The 22,651-nt window shown below is 39.5% G+C and overlaps 1 protein-coding gene across 1 annotated transcript in view; it reads right to left on the bottom strand.

Moving 5' to 3' along the window:
* Positions 1-8,531: 8,531 nt before the first annotated feature.
* Positions 8,532-22,651, bottom strand: part of GRID2 (glutamate ionotropic receptor delta type subunit 2) — a 1,602,175-nt gene continuing 1,588,055 nt past the window's right edge. The window contains exons 15-16 of the mRNA XM_061419669.1: positions 13,747-13,987; positions 8,532-11,018 (exon numbers count right to left, since the gene is read on the bottom strand). Of these exons, the coding sequence (XP_061275653.1) occupies positions 10,596-11,018; positions 13,747-13,987 (664 nt within the window). The 3' untranslated portion in view covers positions 8,532-10,595. The remainder of the gene's footprint in view (positions 11,019-13,746; positions 13,988-22,651) is intronic.

A 22,651-nucleotide genomic window follows, 5' to 3' on the forward strand; every position in this document is an offset into this window, starting at 1 on the left:
GGCAACTGCCTTGAAATCCTTACACTGTGTAGATGTTTAATACAACCTGTGTACATAGTTTGTGTGCTGTTTTCTAGGAAAGAAAGATTAGCGTGTATGTGTGTGTGTGAATCATAGCTTATATTTTAAAAATGAGACCGGAGCAAGAGCAAATTGTGAGGAATTACATTGTCAATTTGAAAAACAGGCTTAATCAGGGTTATTCTAAATTTATAAAGGCACATACTACCAATTTCTGGTTTTATATTTGATAAAAGGCATTTTTCCCTTAGACCTGGAAAATCGCCTTTGACCTCTTAAAAATGAACCATCATCATAACCTCAGTGTCGAGAGATAAAGCTGGCAGACAACATCTGGAACAAAATTAGTCTTTTTGATGGCACCTGCCTGTTGAAAGCTCACCTCTGAAACACTCAAAAAGGATAGGATTGGCGATGATGACTATTTCAGACCTGACTTTTTATTCTCTTGTAGTTCACTTAACTGTGCTAGTGATGCTTTCTGACCTCTCTGAACTCTCCTGAAATAGACTCAGAACTCAAAGCACACAGCAATTATGGGAACCAAGCACAGTTAGTTCTACAAGTATTTGATTTGACTCATGCCAAGTACACTGGCTTTCACATAGCAGGTGTTTGTAATGTTTGGGCTAATTTTAGTTTGTTCTTTTAAAAGACAAGCCTGTATTTGGAACATTTTCTTTGAATTTCTATTCAGGTATGTCTGCTCCATGGTTGTTCTAGCCAGCTTAAATTTTTTTAGGTAGGGAACTTGGTTCCAGCCTGTTCTTGTGTTAGGACTTTGGAGGTAATGGGTCTGGGTCAAGCTGCCATGATGGGATTTGAGTCTCTGTTACAGTGTCACAGTTTGGTCAATTCTGGGTATTCACTGTGCGGTCAAAGAACTAGTCACTCGGTTGTGTCTGACTCTGCAATCCCATGGACTGTAGCCCACCAGGCTCCTCTGTCTATGGCAAGAATTCTCTAGGCAAGAATGCTGGAGTGAGTAGCCATTCCCTTCTCCAGGGGATCTTCCCGACCCAGGGATCAAACCTGGGTATCCTGCACTGCATTGCAGGCAGATTCTTTACCATCTGAGCCACCAGGGAAGTGGGCAAAATGATAAGTGTCATGGAGGAACAAGGGATGGAGCTTGTTCTGTAACATTTTAAAGAACCAATTGGGGCAACTTCGGACACAATACAAAGGGAGACTATAAGGAAGAGTAACAATGAGGCAATGGAAAATGTTGACTGCTGCAGTGAGTTGCCTCAGAAAACATCTGACTTGAAATCTTGGTCACCTGTCAGTAATGTGTTACTCGGAATGTGGGGGAAATATCACTGAAAGTCAAATATGTAAAGAGATCAGAGCAAAAGTAGCTCTGACTGAAGCCCAGGGGCCCCACCTCAGCAGACCAGCATCCCCAGAAATCTTGAGGAAAACTCTTAGGCACCTGGGGAGCGCAGATGAAAAATCATGGACTCTAGACAATGCCTCAGGTCCCCGCTCCCCCACCACACCAGTTAGGAGTCTGTCACTCAAGCTTCAACCAAAGGAAAATAAACAGTTCTCAATCCTATGATTTCTTCTATTTTAAACTTCCCAACTTAAGAAAAAATGAAGATTAAAAAAAGAAAAAATATTCTTCTGACTTCAGCACTTTCTGATAAAATTATTTCCACTTTTCTAGCATCTAACCTTGAAAAATCAGTCGTATATGATTTCTTTTTCTCTTTTACACTCTATATTCAGTGAACCATTAAGTTCTCTTAATTCTTCTTTCAAAATATATCTGCCATCTGTAACCTCTTTCTTCAGTTACCACTGAGCTCAGCTCACACCTGAACTACATTGCCCAAGGTTTCCACTGGCCTCTTTTCTGTTCCATTCCCTGAATCACTAATAGCTTAAACTTCTTAAACCACCTCTTTAAGAGCCTGATCTTTCCTTCAGTTAAATTCTTCAGTGGGCTCTCCAATGCCCATGGAGATCGCCAGCACACCATTGTCATGAGACTCTGTGAACACCAGCCCTGTTTCAATCTCCTTCTGATGGTTCAAGGACTGAAATTCAAAGGGAGGCACAGCCAGCAACTGGCACCATATGTCACTCTCCCATAACACTCGAATTTCGGGCAAATATTTAGGCCCCAGGGAGGGTGGGAAAGTGGCAGCACTTTGATCCCAAGATTGATTTACTTCTGACTTTGTGATCAACATGTTGGATAAGTAACAAACATTCCCCTGTGCTCAACACACACCAGTGATTTTTCCCATCTCTCGCAGAATAAAAGCCAAAATCTCATGGCATTCTGTAAAGCCTTATAAGTGGGTTCTGTGTTCCCCTCTGGGCTCTTTTCCTCCCTTCCCTCCCATCACCCATTCCGGTCCAGCTACACTGATTTTCCCACTGTTCTTCAAATGTGCCCATACACCCCTACCTCAGAGCCTTTGTGCTAGCTGTTCCCAAAGTCTGGATGTTCTTTCCTCAGAGAGCAGCATGACTAACTCTTTCACTCCATTTAAGGGAGGGGTCCCCAAACTCTGGGATCTAATGCCTGATGACTGAAGGTGCAGCTGATGTAATAATAATAGAAATAAAGTGCCCAATAAATGTGATGCACTTGAATCATCCTGAGACTGTCCCCCTACTCCTATCCCAGTCCATGAAAAAATTGTCTTCTGTGAAATGGCCCCTGGTGCCAAAAAGGCTGGGGACCGCTGCTTTAAAGCTTCAGTTAAATGTTGACTTATTAGGGAGACCTCCCCGGTTACCTTATTCAATATATAGCAAATCCCACTTTCACTCTGGCCTTCCTGCTCCTCCTCTTTGTCTTTCTCTACTGCACTTAATCATCTATTAGACAGTGTGCTTCACTTTTTTATCCTGCTTATAAGTTATATCCTTCAGTTCAGTTCAGTTGCTCAGTTGTGTCCAAGTCTCTGTGACCCTGTGGATTGCAGCACACCAGGCCTCCCTGTCCGTCACCAACTCCCGGAGTTTACTCAAACTCATGTCCATTGAGTTGGTGATGCCATCCAGCCATCTTATCCTTCAGTTGATTGTAAATGCCATGAGGGCAGGGATTTCTGTCCTGTTTACTGCTGTATCCCCAGCACGTAGGATAGTTCCTGCACTTAGTAGGATCTCAGTGATGATACACTGAATACATGAATGGATGAATGAACAGGAGAGTATGATCTCTTGTGCCCAGTCTATAGGCATCTTCCCATAGTCTCATCCCAGCTTCACTTCCTGCTACTTCCTGATGTGAAACCACATTCTATACATCGCGGGCTACTGCTCTTCTGGGCATTCTCTCCCTTTCTTGTGCTTTGGTTGCATTGTTCCCTCCACTGGGAGGCCCTTTTGCATTCTTCTGACCTTTCCTTTACCACTGAAAAGAAACTGCCTGCCAATGCTGGAGCCATAAGAGATGTGGTTCGATTTCTGAGTCAGGAAGATCCCCTGGAGGAGGGCATGGCAACCCACTTGCCATGGGAAATTGCATGGACAGAGGAGCCTGGTGAGCTACAGTCCATGGGATTGCAAAGGGTCAGACATGACTGAAGGGACTTAGCATACATGCATGACCTTTCCTCTATGCTTAGGCTAAATTTCTACTTACTCCATGAAACCATCCCAAGTCACACAGCCTCATTCTTCTTCTCTTCTCATAGAATATTCTCTTGATAGCACTAATCTGACAATTAAATGTACTGTGTATCATAATTCATATTCTTGTCTTCTGATGTTACTTAAACCATGAGTTTTTATTCAAAGTTTAAAATGTGTCTATTTTGTTTCTCCAGCTTTGGAAGCTCTCTTAGCTAAGTCTTGGTGTAAGTGAATAAAACAGCTCATGGGCAGAGCTCTTGGCCAGGGGCCCACCCTATGCCCTGATGATGAGGGCACCAATACCTCAGCACCTCCCACCTCCTGCTGCTGAGGAGTATGCCTTAGTGCACCACTTAGGAAAGCTCTGTCCTAGGTGCCTTGCTCATAGTAGGTGCTCAGACAGTGTCCATCAATGGACCGATTGATCCTGTGTGGTTGTTTTGTTCCTAATATTCTCTCTACAGCCTATGTATTAATACTCATTTTTTTTAAAGAGACACGAAATCATTATTATGAAGTAAAAAATACATCATTAAAATGTCATTAAATGATGATGAACAAGAAAGAATTAAATATATATGAATTGGTGATTAAGCAGTATAGGACTTACCATGTTAATTGGACACACCAAAAGCTATAAAGGCTACATGTGTGAGAGGTGATTTTGTTCACGTGTTGCTCAGATTATGAACAATTGTTTTTACCATGACATTTCCATGGAGAAATCTGAGTGAGTGAGCAATAAGTTTTAAAATGCTTGGTTATGCAGAATTGAATCTGGAAGGTCTGCACTGCTTATTTTTAATTTTTATTCTTAATTTGGAAAAAAGTATTATATTCATTAAAAGCATTGTGTGAATGAAAGTTCTGCATTTGATATCTAGTGTCAATTATGTCAATTAGACCTATAACGGGGCTCTAATCCATCTAACAACTAATGTTCAAAGTGTTTTCTAACATCACCTACAAAAGTAGATGAAGTTACTTCTATAGCACATTGGGTATCAATACCTATTTTTAGAACAAAAAATCAAACTAAACAGCTGGGCACGTTGACACCTTTATTTTCAGCTTAATTTTACTGTGCTTTGATATCTAAAAATGAGTCTTATAGCCAACTTTTATAAATGGATATTAACAGAGGGCTAGCATTAACTTCAAATAGCATTAACTATTTGAAAGTCAATTTTAACACAGTTCTGAAGAGGAATTAAATATCACCTATCAACTCCTTATTTATCTAGTGTGAAATAGATAGAGGTATCCCTTGCTCAATGAAATGGCTATGATTCTGGAAAGTTTTATATAACTTAAAATTTTGCAAATTGAACCTCATTTTATTTCACATTAGAATAATTCTTAAAGGCCCCCTATTATGAACCCTTTGGGTAGTGAGTAAGCAAACTGTAATTTGTCCAATACTGATGTTTAATTTTTTAAATTAAAAATAGCCATAAGTATAGGCTACTTGATTCCTAGAATTTTCAATAGCACCAATTTAAAAATAAAACAACTTTAAAAATTAAAGTTTGCCTCTACTTCTACTTCAAATTTTATGGCAGGAAAATTACCTATTAAAATATTTGTATTTATTATTCTGTCCCTCTCTGGTTCTGACATTTTACTGTTCTTTGATTTTGTGACATATGCTTCTTCTTTTGAAATAGCTGCTATGAAAGCTTAGTTTTTAATTAATGATAATTAGTGTAAAAATTTTGGAATTTTCTATCATATTACAGACAATTTGAGACTTTTGAAATATGTTGCCAATTCAATAGGTTGGAACCTATAGAGTTTTTCTGAAAGGAAAAAGGGGCCTCATTCTTAACGAAGTCCAGAAAGGTATGTTTGTGGCACAAGGTAGGTAACAAGTGCAGACACAACAGTTTCTCATCTCCACTGGGAATAAATCCCAGAAACGCGCAAAATCAGTCCAAAGACGACCCTTTGTCTTAAATGGTGTGTAATAGCAAGTTAGGGTAGAGCTTTTAGATATGCAAAAATTTATCAACTTTGAACAATATTTGCTTTGTTACTAATATTCCATGGAAACAAATAAAAGCTTCTGAAAAAAAGAAACTAGGCAAAGTCAGGTGAGAAAACCAGCGGCAGCTCATTTAGTGTTTCTGTTCCCACGGCAGGCTGAATCGTTAGGTGGTGCGGGTGCTCTGTGCCTCTGTGCAGCTCTGCAAAATGCAACAAAACCACATCTTTTCTGTTCTCCTGGGGGTGTGTGTGGATTGGAGGCTGTCCTCGTGGTGGGCAGCCTGTAAAACACTTTACTTTCATCCGGATCCTAGGTCACGGTGTATCCTGTGTCTTAAGAGACAGGAACAGTAACTAGGAGCCTTATTTGCAATTCAAATAAAAATTTATGAAAGTTGAAGAGTAGCCTGAATAAGATTTCTTGTGTTTGGTCCCTCTGAAGCAAGTTGTTGGAAAGTCTACAGTGCTCTAATCATCCCGAGGGATTATCTGAAGGGACAGAAAATGAGCGCCCTGGTCTGTGCCACTCTGATGCGGATGCCTGAGGGAAGGAATCAGTCTTCGAGTCCTATGGACCAGGAGCACAGTTTAGACAGCAGTTTCCCCGTGTCTCAGGGTGATTTTCATGTTTTTGAAAATTTGGCCTCATGGTCTGGCATTTTGGGAGATTTCCAAGTCTTCCTTGTGGAAGGAATCTGAATCTAAGATGGCAGACTCAGTCAGCGCATGAGAACTTCCAGGATGGACTGGTCCAGTCAGCTGGACTGTCCAGGCCCATGAGGAGATACTGGTTTGGGGTGACTAATTCTGCCACCCTAGAAAGTCTGTAAGGTGGCCCCCACATCCTGCATGTTGAGTAGGGACAAGGAAAGGCCGGTGCCCTCGAACACATCCAGACCCATTGGTGAAAATGTCTTCATCTGTGTGATGTGTAACTGCTTAGCACTGTGGCTTTACGTAACAGGTTTTCAGTCAACACTAACAGAATTGAATTATATCTATCAAATCTAAGAAGCTTTATCTCCTAATTTTTCAATGTCAGGTAAGTCATTTCCATCCAAGGGAGCTCATAGATGCTACCTCATGAGATGGTGTTTATTGAAATTTGCTGAGGGACTTCCCTGGTGGTCCAGTGGCTAAGACTGCACTTCCATCTCAGGGGGCCCAGGTTCGATTCCCAGTCAGGGAACTAGATCTCCACATGCTGCAACTAAGACCTGGTGCAGCCAAATAAATAAATGTTTTTTAAAAAAATCGAAATGATTTTTATAAAATGTCACAATTACTAGTCATTTATTAATATCTGATCACAAGGACTGGATAGAAGATTCATTTTTAGAAATAAAAACACTCTAGAGGGAAGCCCATTTCTAGTGAGCCCATTGTGTTTTATCAATTATCATGAGATGTATATTTAAGAATAAAAGCTATGTTTACTAGCACAAAAGTTATTAGCTCTGATTCATTTACTATTCTCATAATTCAAAATGTGTTTCACCATCCCAAAATTCTGATTATAGAATACTTATAATTTGTTATCCAATTTTGTAGCTTTAAAGGTATTATGTAGGATAAATTGATTTTTCTCATCTTTCTTTCTAATTGATGAAGCAAAGTACCGTCCAGCAAAGTCTATTTTTTAAAGTATTTATTCAGTTGACAACCAACCAAACTAAAAGAGATGAAAAATAACATAATTGAGAAAATGACAAATTGCCTGTAGTTCATTATGTATGAGGAAGAAAGAAGGTCTCACAATTTTCTAATGTAGAATTAAACCAAAACCCTGTACATAACTTCTGATGGGGTTGAAAGGGACAACCAATTCTCTTAATAATTCACCAATGGAATAAATTTGACATCTGAGTGGAATAAAAGTATGTGTATGTAGGGTGTTTGTCTTGTTTTGAAATAAGCAAGTTTGGTGGAAGTGGTGAGGGTCAGGGTGAGCACTGGGCTAACGGAAGTACCACAGGGCGGAAGCAAGATGCCCCAACTCCCGCCACTAGCTGCGACCTGATGCAGCTTGAGGTCCTCACTTTCCCATCTGTAAAATGAGAAGGTGAATCAGATGCTCTAAGTGGTCCCCGAAGAGGAAGGAAGGTTCTAGAGATTTGCAGCCTAAGCTTGGCGAGAGAGGAGTGGGTGGAGTCATTGTACCTGAGCCATTCCTCAAATGCACCACCGATTAGGCTCTGAGTGAGCGTGACTGACGCACGGCAGAGTTTAAAAAGACTCAGATTGTTAAATATTGGGGCGAGTCACAGCTTCTCAGCATCTCATGTTTTCTTATCTGTAAAATAGTCTAGATTGCTACAGTTCCTTCTAGTTTCAACATTTAAAAATCATAGAAAAGTAGAGATTTTAAGCTAAATTGAATATGTTTTCAGATATATCTCCATTGAATGAATTAAATGCTAGAAGAATTCAATATGGTAGTTCAAATGCAGAAAATAACACTCTATTAGAAATAACGTGGGAGTCAATTTCCAAATTAATAGATTCAGCATAATGAATATTTCCCCAACAGCAAAGCAAATATTAATACACAAATTCTAAGTTTAATAATTACCTTTAACTTTTTTAAAAAGTAACAAACCCTCATCCTACTATTATTATAATGGCTGCATTGTTTACATGAAACAGGATAAATCTTTCCCAAAAAGGTGCTCATGAGATGTTCACAAAGGAAAACAAATATATCATTGATTCAAATAGTCTCTAATAGCAGAAGGCAGTCTTGAATCGGTTTAGAACATCAGTTGGTACTGTTTCTAGAAAGCCACTCATAGTATCGTTCTTCTAGCAAAACTTAATGTGTGTTATGCTTTAGTTCAAGATAAATTTTTAGAAAAATTCAGTTCTATCTGTGAGAGGGTAAGCATTTTCAAATTGTATAGTTAAGACTTCAATGGTAGGAGAGCAAGTTTAGAAAACATTTTTATTAGACAAATTATTTAGACAAATTATACACAGAAAGCTCTGTCACTCATAACTGAGGCCTTCAAAAAGTGGTTTGTGTATTTGTATAATAGGCAATACATCAAAATAGGCCTATTTTAAATATTGTACATGGTTAACAGTTTGTTGATAGCTAAAATCACTGCAACATCTGGTATGTCCCTATATAGCTTGTTGTAAAGGTTTTTTGTTTTAAAATCAGAGTCGTGAATGAGATCATGGATGTTACAAGGGAAAACAAGTTGTGCATGCACTTAGATACTTGTTACCCTGGAAACAAAATGGTTTCGCATGATAAGAAAATTTTCTGCCTTACACAGTAGACAATATTTGACAATTTAGTACAAAAACAGTGACAGGACAAGATGCTCCCCAGAACAGAATTAGCATCAAAATATAATATACCTTAAGAATATATCTTTTAATTTCTCCTAAAGCAAATCACATAGGTTGATTCCTATATCAATCCTAGCCACGGAATGAATTAGAATAAAGTAAGTCTATGGCTGCGTAAAAACACGGGATAAGTTCTTGCTTCCTACTTACCACATTTTAATTGAAGGATTACAAACAAAACTCTTTCTACGTTTCTAAAAGGTGAGAATGCTACTTTCAAAGGATTGTGCGCAGAGGCACTGCTTTTGTTGTCGTCCTTCTACACACTTGGCACTAATGTAAAAAATACATGACTCCTCCAAATAGAACTGAATAAAAAAGGGGGTGAAGGTGAGAGCCCGGTAGGGTTGTTATATTTTCTTCTTTAGGATAATGTATGACAGTAATTAAGGCCACATCAATATTTCTTCAGGGCTCCCATCTCTCCCCAACTGCAGTTGTATTGATTGGCTCACTGCTTTCGAAGAGAATTTATTAACCTCCAATGATCTACATCTAAACTCGGATAGAGCTCTCTGTGCTGTGGTGGATGTGGTTCGGCTAACAACATTTTCCATTTAGATAATTAATTAAAAGTAAAATTATCAAGGTTAGCTTTATACATTGCTGAATAACAAATGCAGAAATCTATTCGAATGAGTTACATCTAGGAACAAATATTAAATCGCCCTGGATGTTTTAATAACAAAAGTATAAAATATTCTCTGTTGGCAAACAATGCGAGTCAGAATAACATTAAAGCAACCTGCCTTTTCTAACTGAAAAGACCCCCTGCACTATACATAGTTCCTGTATACAATACTTTTTTTTTTTAAACTAAAGCTTTATTAAATGAATTGCAATAGCAATGGCCGCCTTTGAATATATATACACATTATATAGGTGCATATATATGTATATATGAGATACTAATTTATTTAACACAATAGAGGCTGCTGCCATATGATAAAGTTTACTGTACATAAGCAAAAAAAACCTTTTTAATACTGTACAATCACATAAAGGTCATATGCACTGTTGCAGTGCAAGAGTAGTTTTAACTGTAGTCTTGACTGGCATATTAATGGCTTTTTTGTAGTCCTACAAAATTGCATTCTCATATTATGTGGCCTGAATGGTCTTTAAATTATTCTATAAACACTGCAGGGGTTGCCTTTGGTCCACAGTCAAAGGACACTCGACAGCAGTGGAGCATTTTATGGATGCAGCAGAAGAATGTAAAAAGACTGAAGTTATTGCAATTATAGTTTTAAAAATAGAGAAATGTTACAGAAGAGGCCTTTATGTAAAATTAATCCTGCATATACTCCTAGTATACTCAGTGCATGTTTCCTATTCTTGAAGTACAGTATATGAAAAGCAGTCTAATAGGATCCTAGTATACTACCTTCTGGGGGAACAAATTGAGTAATGAAACAACGTGGAAGAAGATGTCTGGGAAGAGAGGGAAGAAGAGAGAGAAAGAAGTAGAGGAGAGAGAAGAGGGAGAGGGTAGAGAGAAAGAACTAGAACTGTTACTAATAATCCTGATTAAAAAAAAAAGTTACATCCATGTTAGTCCCACAATCTTACAGTTGCTCCTTGCAAAGGGAGTCCTACAAGAGAAACAGTGGAGAGATTTTGTTGGATTCTCATATGGAAGTGCCTCGGTCTGGATCGTTACCCAGATTGAGCCCCAGGGTAGGAGTTGGTTGATAAGGAATAGATGACATTGTTTTGATAGGACTCCTGAAAAAGCCCCCATTAGGTGCCCTGTGCCTAAAAGGGCCAGTTCGGTGCTCAGGCACGTTGCCAAAAGCGAAACCAGAGGCAGCTTTAGCTGACAGTGTGCGGCTAAGAGTCTGGATCTGCTCTGGGATAAAGGTTGTTGTGGTAATATGAGTGTTCCTGAAATCACTGATTTGCTCCAGTGCTTGTCGTGTTGGCAAAGTGTCAATGTCCAGAGGGGTCAAGTCAATTGACGAGGTGGAAAACTGTTTATGGGGGCTGTCGTCATCTGTGCACAAGCTATTTACACGTCTATGGAGGTGCTCCAGGTCAATTTCCTTGTCATCCTGGAGATGAAGAAAAAGAAGATAAGGTTCTCATCAGTACTAGCTTCCATGGTTAAAAAAATAAAAAGTAGTTCAGCAAACATGATAGGTAATGAACTGAACTTTGGGGTTTATTCAGTTAACAAATATTTATTGAGCACCTAATATGAGCCGGGCACTGTGCTAGGTTATGGGGGTACCCATATGATTCTAAGATAAGGTTATCTATCTTTTTCTTGCAATGAAAGTTCTTAAATGAGCAAATGCCACATGCAACTACAAAATATGGGAGTAGTAGATGGGTGATTGCCTTCTACGAGAGCAGGGACAGACCCAGGCAAAGTTATACAAACAGAATGTATGGTTTGGGCTGCACATTCCCCCACCCCCCCCTCTTCTATTTGCATGCTTCCTCCTTCTTCAGGATGTCTCATTCCAAGTTGGGTTTTGTTTCTTTCCTCTATTCACTCCTAACCTTAACTTTCCATTCTTGGAGATAAGTCATACTATGTTGATATGCTAGTTCACACTAAAGTGTTAGTGACTGTTAAAGGGTTATTTCTCTTTCAGCTAGAAACATGTGAGATTGTTTAGAGAGAGCAACATTCAACACAAGAGAATCAGTTTCTGATTGAGGGATTTCATACACTCAAGTTACCTAGAGCCTAAATGATTCAATATTGTGAGGTCAGCAAAAGAAGCTTTAGAGACCCCTTCAAGTCATGACATGTGAGTGACAGCTTCAGTTTAGGGCCAGCTTAATACTAAATGGCCTCTAAATCAAAGACACTTTGAGCTACACTAATAGAATCTTAGTAAGAAGGTGCTTAATGAAGAAAAAGGAAGTAAAATCTCATATTTCTGGAGTTGAAATTAATTTATAAATTTCTTAGGACTTTCACTAAAAGTGAGCATTAAAGCCCAATATTTGAAAAATAAAACTGGCAGGAAAGAAAATTGTCCTTTTCATCAGTCTTCTTTATAGCCAAGTTCAATAAACAAAATTTATGAGGATTTAATTATATCTAATAAATTAAAATTTAAAATATCTATTAATCATAAAAGAAAATATTTGTTCATATGATCTGGATTAGCTGCTATGAATTAGAAAGGAGGATGTATTTTTTTCATTGTGCAATTAAAGTGCTCCTCAGTGAAAAATATTTTGATGTGCATCACTGTTTTTCCTTCTCCTTTCTCATTTCAAAATCCAATAAAAATATCCATTAATGCAATATTATCACTGAGACTTTAGAGGGTTGAAAGATAGAATTTTATGGTTCCCACAGCAACTATAATGTAGTCATCCATCAACAGATATAATAATGCAAAAATTTAATATCATGTATAGTAATTCAAAATATAAGGAGTTTGGGGAGTCCTTAATTTTCAGATTTTTGAGACTATGATGTCTCGGCTATAATGTTGCATTAATGTGGTCTTTGGCACTGAATCAGTGTCAGTAGAGATACCAGAAGTTTATTCCACAAAGAAAACACTACAGAAAAATCTGATTAATTTTTAGTTTATACCCCACTAATTTAGAATGTATGATCACTCAGACAGGTAGGAAGCTAAAATTTATCTTTGCCAAGCCAAGCTTTTCCTTATAAATGGTGCTGATCAATTTTTCGTATAAGGTGGTAGGAAGGAATCCTCAGAAAATTTTAGGAAACAATCTGTTTGAAAGAATATATTAACATGCAAAAATCATGCAAATGAGAAGTCATTTTTATTTGCAACTTAAAGCAGATCCTCTTAGGATTTACTTAGGCATAAGTTAGCCAAGGTCTAGTTACAGAAAGCTTAAAACTGTCTTTCTTTGAAACTATCCAGCAAATCAAATTATTCAGCAAATTCAGGTCATTTTTCATTTCAATTTGTGAAGCTTTAGTGAATATGAGTTCATTATTAAATTCTTTTTTCACCTTTTGATCCAGTGGAAGTAAGATAAATAAATCAAGTAGTTTAACTTCAGATAGTCTCTGAAAATTTATAAATCCCACTTTTTTTTTTTTTTGATGAAAATAAAGCACAGGGCACTTTAAAAGATATATGTAACTCTGAAATTATTCTTTCAAATCTCTGGAAAAATTTTAATATGGCCCTGGAGTTAAGCTGATCCAGGAGGAAAGATGAAAAATGGAGTTCTAGATGATTCAATGGTATGGATTTGTTAAACTTAGTCATCAAAGGGCTGAAAACATATCTTCTCTAGGTCTCTAGGTCTACTTCTCTAGATCTAGGTCTCTAGATCACTTCTCTAGGTCTACATGCAGACAGAGGGATGCAGTCTCTGGCAGTGAAGAGAAAACTGATTATTTTACTGTAACACTGCATTTCTTAGGCCGAATCTCAGAGACACTAGTAATTTACCTATAAGTTAAACAGCTACTTGAAATAAAATAATAAGTGTCTTCGTTAAATGGTCAAGGGAATCACAGCCTTTAGAAAAATCATAGACCTAGTCTATCCTAAGATTCAGGAGAATTTCAAGGCCCATTATGGCTCCTGAAACTGTCAGTCTTTCAAATGCTATCGTTTCCTCTTCATGGATCTGGGATGTCTTAAAAATGAAAATTGGTATTGATCTTACCAATTTTTACATTTCATAAGTTTATTTTCATTCTTCAAGGAAAGAAGAAACAAATCCTACCCCCAACCACCATCCCCTTCCCTGTGATGACCCTCCCTGGAAACACAGCCCGCGTGTTCGCTCAACATAGTGCAAAAGCTTTCAATCAAGTACCTCTTTCGATGGAACCCGGGAGCCTTTCCTCTTGTTCCACCACGTCTCCAGCATGGCTATAAAGCAGGAGAGGACAATGCCAGCAGCGAGGATACAAAAAACCCCTGCAAAGCTCTTTATGTCCAGGGCGCCTCCTTTCTGCTTTGTGTCCACTGAGGAGTACAGGTCACACTGCCCATTCTTGGGCCACCATTTGTGCTTCAGAATGTCCATGTCACCATTCTGCTGAAGCTCCAGGATCCTTGGGGTGAAACACACAATCACGTGTTACTGCAGACGTGGTTAACTGCCTCAGTCCACAATATATCCGTTAATAACCCCATCTCTAAAGGATGGTGGCTGTCAAGGGGAAATAAACATATAGATTAGCCTATGGGCAGAATGTTAGGACATGCAAAACATTATAAAGTTAAGTTCTTTAGATAAGATTTGTGCCACAAATGCTTTCCTCTCTCCATTCTTATATTCTTCCCTCTCCCCTCTTTTTTTTTTTTTCTTTAATATTCATTTTAGAATCCTAAATATTACCTACCCTCCGCCCTGGTTTATCGTGATGTGTTTTTGCAATTACATTTCGGAGGCACTGTTTTTATGTGGTTTCAAGCTGCTGCAGTTCTGTGTTCCTACCCTATATCCAGAAAGACGCTCTGGATCTTAATGCTTTTACGAAGAACGTTTTGCTGCTTAGAGCAAGATGCTGGCATAATGTCACCCAGCATATGCTACAGACAAAGGAATTCAATTAAACAGACTTCTATTATTTAACAGTGTGAGAGAAAGCCTTGGGACAAGTCTGAAGTTGATAAAATACATCATTTTGGGTTTTTCACACAACTGATCTAGTTTCCTTTTAATGCCAAAGGCGAAGTAATCTTACCTTGGGGAACAAGAAGAAAAGTTGACCAGAGGCTTTCAGAAGTAGTTAAATTCAAATAAGAAGTACCCTTTTTCTTCTTTTACTCACTTCCGGAGTCTGGGGTGGGGGTGGGGGTAGCTGCAAAGACTGCAGCTTTTAAAATGTATACTTTTCATAGAGTTTTTACTCTCAATTCCAAACTCTTTGGGCTCTACCTCAGACTTGCCTAGTTCTGGCCCTCTTCCAGCTGTGCCCCTTCTCACAGGGTGAGAACAGTCAGGGCCAAGGTCATGAGCATTCCAGAGTGGGTACCATCTGCATAGTTCCCTGACATTTCCTGCCCAGGCAGCTCAGAGTGCCCCGCCAGGGCCCATAAAGGCCTATTTCCATGTCTGATTATGAGAGCAGGTCTCAAAGCGAGGGGTACATACAGGTCTCTGTGGTGGTATTTGGGAGGTGCCAATAGAGTTCAACGTGCAAGCTCAGGCACACACACCTATGTGTGGGAAACCCCTCACTGTGTGGGTGGAAGGGGAACCAGAGGTCAATTCCTTGTGCCACTGAATCAGCATGGAACTCTTAGCTGGTCATGAATTAGAAACCCAAACCTGATGTCCTAGGGGTCGTGAAGGTATATGTATCAAGATAAGAGGACAGAACATATTTTATCTAGCAGAATTTAACCTGATTCTTATAGTTAGGATTCTCCAGGCAAGAATACCAGAATGCATTGCCATGCCCTCCTCTAGGGGATCTTCCCAATCCATGGATCGAACCCAGGTCTTCTGTATTACGGGCAGATTCTTACCGTCTGAGCCACAGGGAAGCCCAGACTTAGGATGCTGCTGCTGCTGCTAAGTCACTTCAGTCGTGTCTGACTCTGTGCGACCCCATAGACGGCAGCCCACCAGGCTCCCGCGTCCCTGGGATTCTCCAGGCAAGAACACTGGAGTGGGTTGCCATTTCCTCCTCCAATGCATGAAAGTGAAAAGTGAAAGTGAAGTTTCTCAGTCGTGTCCAACTCTTAGCGACCCCATGGACTGCAGCCTACCAGGCTCCTCTTCCATGGGATTTTCTAGGCAAGAGTACTGGAGTGGGGTGCCATTGCCTTCTCCCAGACTTAGGATATGTGGACCCATATTGTACTCTTGTCCCAGCTCTTGTATTATCTGATGACAGGCTGCTTAAAACTTTGGAGAGAAGCCAATCTGGACAGAATAAATAACTCACTTTCGGTGATGCATTCACCTTTTTTATCTGTTCATGTCATCCACATGTCTATAAGTATGAGCTTGATGATAATCAACATTCAACCAGAGCTAAACAAGAGTAATACCAGCCTTAAGGGCTACGATGGAGAGTTAAACCTCTATTTCTTAATTTTCATTTTCTTTTGGAGTATAGTTACTCCAAAAGAATGTTGTCTTAGTTTCAGGTATACAGCAAAGTCATTCAGGTATACATATACATATACATATTATCTATTCTTTTTCAAATTCTTCTTTCATTTGGGTTATTACAGAATATTGAGCAGCATTTCCTATGCTATACCATAGGTTCTTGTTGGTTAATTATTTTAAATATAGCAGTGTGTACATGTCAATCCCAGACTCCCCAATCCATCCACCTCTCCCCTCCTGCCCCATAACCAAAAGTTCATTCTCTATGTGTGTGAGTCTATTTTATAAACAAGTTCATTTGTACCATTTTTTAAAGATTCTGCATATAAGTGATATCATATGATATTTGTCTTTCTCTGAATTACGTCTCTGTCATCTACCTTTGGGTTTTCCCACAGCCTCAGCCCCAGTGACCCTGCTGACACTCTGGGATCAACATTGCATTGGAGCTTCCCTCACAACTTGGACATCTTCCTTATGAAATTGATGGGTCTAAAGTTCTGTTGCTTCAGAGTGTTGCTCAAAAAGGGCAGTAAATGTGAATTTATGACAATGATTATGAGTGTTAATGGATTCTATTTCACCCTTATTCCAGCCTCCATCCCAGATAAGGTCATTCGCATTTCCAGAATTTCCAAAAGTGTGTTCCAAGGGACCCTAGTGCCTAGAGGGTTTCTGTGGGGAAAAAAAAAAGTGGGGGGGGTCTTGTGGTCATCAACTCTGAGCAACACTCTCTTGGAAATTTACCAAAATAAGGCAGCCTATTAAAGGCTTTGAGAAGACCTGTAGAAAAGAAAATGTGTATGATTTTTGTTTACTCCAGCATTTCCTAAATTTATAAGACTTTCATCCCCCTTTCTTATTTTCTTTAGAGCTAAAATTTTGAGGAATATACTTGAGAAATAGTTGCTTGAGCCATAGGAGCAACTCTCTGTGGGCCTGTGAGGCACCATCACCCACACCCTCAACGTCGCTTGCTTGGCTTATCTATGAATATCATTCAGATACCATTAGTAAACTGACACTGTAGGTATTTGCCTACCTAAAGACACTAGGTAGTCAGGGCACTACTGAATATATTGAAAGAAAAAATAGTATCCCTAAAAGAAATAACTTCTTCTTAAATGTGAATTTACAGGTACCTGTAAAAATGAAAAGAAACTACAACAGTATCTTCTTAATGAGAACATATCTGAGTACAAAATGAGCTCCCAAATTTCCCTGTCTTTCTACTCCTGCCACACGATATATATTGGTCAGTGTCTGGAAGTGGAAGAGTTTTCCTTCACAGACAACACTTATCATCATTTGTAATTATTTGTGGTTACTTGATTAATGTCTGTTCCCCTCCAAGAATATGTACTCACCATCTTCCATACTTCCCAACATGGAGCAGGCACATATTTACTTATTTTTAATTTAATTAAAAATTTTTAAATTTTATTTTTAAAAATTTATTTTTAATTGAAGGACAATAGCTTTACATATTATGTTAGTTTCTGCCACACAACAATGTAAATCAGCCATAATTATACAATATCTACCCTCTTTCTTGAGCTTCCCTCCCTTACCCCCCATGGAGCAAGCATATATTTATGGATTGAATATGCTCAACAGAGTTTTTGGTAAATGAACCCTACCTCCAGAGTCTACTTATTATTTCTTATCATTAATCCTACTTTCTAATTTATTCCATTCCCACCGATTCATCTATTTATTCAATAAATATCTAAATAGTGATTTCACTTCAGGCATTGAGTTGGGTACAAAATTTCCGTTAAACCACAACTGTACATTCAGCTAGCATGCCCTGGTCAACACTGAAATCATTTCAGTGCTCAGTTCATGCTAATTTATTCTTTCATTCGTTCACATATTCATTCAGGAAAGGATTGTTGCTTACTCTTTCTTCTTAGTGCTATCTTGTACCACTTATGATGTGTCCTTATTATTTCAACACCTGGAAAATAACTTGGTTTTTAAAATAATCATCGAGATATACATATTCTATATCACCCATGTTGATTTCCATAGGAGTAAAGGGCCTTTACCAAGTCTAAAGAATGTGTTTAAAACGGTATAATTTTTTAGGTTTAGCAAGCTGGTGGTAGGAGTTTTTTAGTTTCAGCAAACTGGTAGTAGGAGTTATTGAGGGGAAAAGAAAGAGACTTCTGAGACCTCTGGTGGTGCAGTGGATATGAATCTGCCTGCCCATACAGGGAACATGGGTTCGATCCCTGGTCTGGAAAGATTATACATCCTGCAGGTCAGCTAAGCATGTGGGCCACAACTACTGAGCCAATGATCTAGAGCCCAAGAACTGAACTGAAGCCCGAGTGCTCTTGGGCCTGTGAGCTGTAACTACTGAAGCCCATGTGCCTTAGAGCCCATATGCTGCAACTAGAGAACGCCTGCGCAAAGCAATGAAGAGCCAGGCCAGTCAAAAAAAAAGTTAACCTTCCACACACACTCTAGTTAAAGAAAAAAAAAAAGAGACTTCTCTATGCACCTTCAAGTACCATCACATCGCAAAGATATCTTTATTGGTTGTTCTCATAAAGCACAGGTAACTGAGGCATTGCAGAAGACCCTGTCTTTGGGGATATACAGACAAACTGGGCCAAAGAATTCCTCAGTCAGGCTCTGACCAGCCCACAATAAATTCCAGGAACACAGACTGACCTGGATTACAGGGCTCTGAGGAAACAGAAGTGTTCTCTAAGCCCAGAGTGCTGCTATACATTTTTCCCACACAATCCAATGACCTTGGAAATTCCCTCAGAACAGTTATACTACACTTTCCTTTCTATTATATAACTAAAACTATTTAAGGATTAGGTAAAGAAAGTTTAGTAAAATCTAATGCACTGCCTTAAAGAACGATGGGATGAGTCCTTACAGTTAATAAGATTCTGTTTTTCAAAGCTTCAAAAGCTCTGGCATGTTTAAAAGAGACTTAAAAATCACACTTAAAGGAGAGATTGGCCATTTATTTATAAGCAACACTGATGTTTCGTGTGTGTATGTAATAACGCAAAAATCTAGTTGTAAACTTCTAGTGCAAAGGCAAAATTTAATCCCATGGAATGATTGTTCTTGTTATATGTGAAATTTCCACAAGATGGCAGTCTTTGCTCATAGAGAGCAAAGTACTAGTCACAGTTAACCTGTGGGTTTGAAACGTGAAAGTATAAACTTTTTGGTGCTGTAAACACTTAAATTAATGAAAACAAAGTTGGGTCTTAGACTGTGATGATTGGATACCTAAAACCTCTTCTTGGAATATAGTCAGGAAAATTCCTGCCATTTTACTGCAGAGTGATGATATGCTGATTTTGGAGAGTTATGTCGAGAATTAATGAGACCATAAACAAAAGCATCTTGTTCATTGCTTGGCACTTAGTAGGCTACCAAACCTCAAAAGCTAGAATTATTATTGCCAGCATGTGTGACAACCATTCTTTCTCTGAACCTGTTCTGGTACATCTTCTTAATGGCGAATTATATTCCCAGATGAGTCAGTGCATGATTCATGATCCACAGACAAGAATATTGCATTTCCTTCTTTTGTCCAAAAGTATGAAAGCATTTGTAATCTCACTGAACAGAAAAATCTCAGGAGTCCATAAAACTTCACTTGAATTTGAAAATGGCTAATAGATCAATCCTGCTTGCATTATCGATATAAGTGTGCAAATTTCAGGGAGAAGGCAAAACAGCCTTCTTTTATATTCAAATAAAAATACCCCACAGGTCTGAAGCATTTATCTTGAAAAGCTTTTTACTTACTTTGAAGATAACAACCTCATTTGTGTGTGAGAATTGCATTAATTATTGACCACTTAACATCCTCCATCACTATGATTTTCAAAATAATATATTTGTGAAAGAACAGGTTGCTGAAAGACAGATGCAAATTTCTAATCCTGCATAGGTAACTTTGATTTTGCCTTTGAAAACTATAGTAGTAGTCTATAGTGTCCTTTCTAATTTTGTTAGGTTTCTGACTCTTAAATTCCTGCTGAGCTTTAAAAAAGATACTGGTTAGAGGACAGCTGACTTTTTAGTTGCTTCTGCTGGGAAAGAATTTAGAGGTAATCAGAAATTAAAAAGAATAAAGGCAGGATTTCTTTTTTTTTAGGCTATGTACACAGGAATTTCTGTGATTCTTTTGCAATTGGAATTTCCCTCTCATGTTCACAGAAGTATAAACTACTAAACTAAAAAGATTGAAAGTGAAAGTGTTAGTTGCTCAGTCATGTCTGACTCTTTGCTACCCCATGGACTGTAGCCCACCAGGCTCCTCTGTCCATGGAATTCTCCAGGCAAGAACACTGGAGTAGGTTGCCATGCCCTTCCCTAGGGTATCTCCCCAAACCAGGGGTCGAACCTGGGTCTTCTGTACTGTGGGCAGATTCTTTACCATCTGAGACACCAGAGAAGCTCCCCAAAGACTGAAGACATCCTTTATTCTCTCTACTTGCCTCCACTCAGTCTATGGATGAGGAAACTGAACCAGAGATAAGTCATACTCCCAAATCATCACATTCAACACACACAAAATAATTTACATATTAAGGTCATCGGAGGCTCTTTGCAGCCAGAGGTAAAAATGCCATGGTTCCAGCCACTGCAGTCCATGCCTTGGCTGTCCTGAGGGCTGAAGGGATTGATATTTTAGCAATATTCTGTGCATCATCTAAGACACATCTGTTGGGAAGCACTGCTGTAGAGATTAAATTATTTTCTCACTGATTGACACAGAGTAAATAGTTCAGTTGGGGCTAGAACTCAGGTCTGTCCCCCACTACTTTCCCCTCTGTTACACTACACAGCCTCTGCTGCTGCTAAGTTGCTTCAGTGGTGTCCGATTCTGTGCGACCCCATAGACGGCAGCACACCAGACTCCCCCGTCCCTGGGATTCTCCAGGCAAGAACACTGGAGTGGGTTGCCATTTCCTTCTCCAATGCATGAAAGTGAAAAGTGAAATTGAAGTCGCTCAGTCATGTCAGATTCTTCGAGACCCCATGGACTGCAGCCTACCAGGCTCCTCCGTCCATGGGATTTTCCAGGCAAGAGTACTGGAGTGGGGTGCCATTGCCTTCTCCGATACAGCCTCTAATATGCAACTATTTGGAGAAGACCCATCTCTTTTAGTTTCAGAGATGTGTTAGACGCCGAGTAAAATTTTCATCAATATGTTCCTTCAAATCACACGATATAATTGTAGCATGATTGCAAATTTATTCATGCTACAATTTGGGTGTACAAAAAAATACAGCATTTCTCTAGAACGTAATTGATTTTCCTAAGGAGGAATGGGCCTGCTGAGCAGTGGGAACCAAACTAAAATTAGCTCTAGGAGTTAAAATTTAATCTGCTCTAATAATTTAACATGTCTCTAGCTTCAGCTCAATTTACTTGAACGAATTACTGCATCTTCCCCATTCCTCCCGGTTCCTTTGGTCTTTTCCAAGATGGCATCAGGGTTCATGGGGGATGACATTATGTCTCCTATGTGGGTATTTGGTATGAGGGGCTGCTGGCCTCTTGCTGGTGCTTGGACCTGCCCTGGCAGAGATTCCCTGGGGCTGGGCCCAGCCCTTAGATACCGACTGGTGACTGCTGCTAAAGTCAGCCAAGGCGTGTGTGTGTGTGTGTGTGTGTGTGCGCACGCGCATGCATGCGCGCATGCATGCTCAATCATGTCCAACTCTTTGTGACCCCCCCCATGAACTGCAGCCCACCAGGTTCCTTTGTCCATGGGATTCTCCAGGCAAGAATACTGGAGTGTTGCCATTCTCTTCTCCAGGGGATCTTTCCAAATGAGGGACTGAACCCATGTCTCCCGCATTGTGGGCAGATTCTTTATCACTGAGCCACCAGGGAAGCGTGTTGAGTCTGTTAAACTTGGCTAACGTCTTTCTCAGCTTCTCTAGGGTTTGTAGCCTCCTCCCTACTCACCCAGCCTCTGACATGCTATAGCCTTTCTCAGCTTCTACCCTTTTCTTCACCCAGCCCCTGACTATTCTGTAGTCCTTTAGACAAATACTTTAGTGTCACCTTGTCATCACTGGGGGTGCCAAGGGTGGTCTATGTGCTCTTCCTCAACTTATCTCCCACATGGGAGGAAGGGAGGCCTGGGAATGAAGGTGGAACTTCCGCTGTCTCCTGACAGTGTGGCCGTGGCATCTCACACATCTGAGGTCTTCTCTGTTGGTGCAGAACCCGATGGGCCCAGGGAGCACCCCTAAGAAACACAGGGTGGGAGGGATGCTCAAGATGGACGGGATATGTGTACAAATAGCTGATTCTTGTTGTTGTACAGCAGAAACTAGCTATGTTTGTACAGCTATGACAAACCTAGACAGCATATTAAAAAGCAGAGACATTACTTTGCTGACAAAGGTCTGTATAGTTGAAGCTATGGTTTTTCCAGTAGTCATGTATGGATGTGAGAGTTGGACTATAAAGAAAGCTGAATGCCAAAGAATTGATGCTTTTGAACTGTGGTGTTGGAGAAGATTCCTGAGTCCCTTGGACTACAATGAGATCAAACCAGTAAATCCTAAAGGAAATCAATCCTGAATATTCACTGGAAGGACTGATGCTAAAGTTGAAGCTCCAATACTTTGGCCACCTGATGCG

This window comes from Bos javanicus, chromosome 6, assembly GCF_032452875.1.
Source record: "Bos javanicus breed banteng chromosome 6, ARS-OSU_banteng_1.0, whole genome shotgun sequence".
Lineage (NCBI taxonomy): Eukaryota > Metazoa > Chordata > Mammalia > Artiodactyla > Bovidae > Bos > Bos javanicus.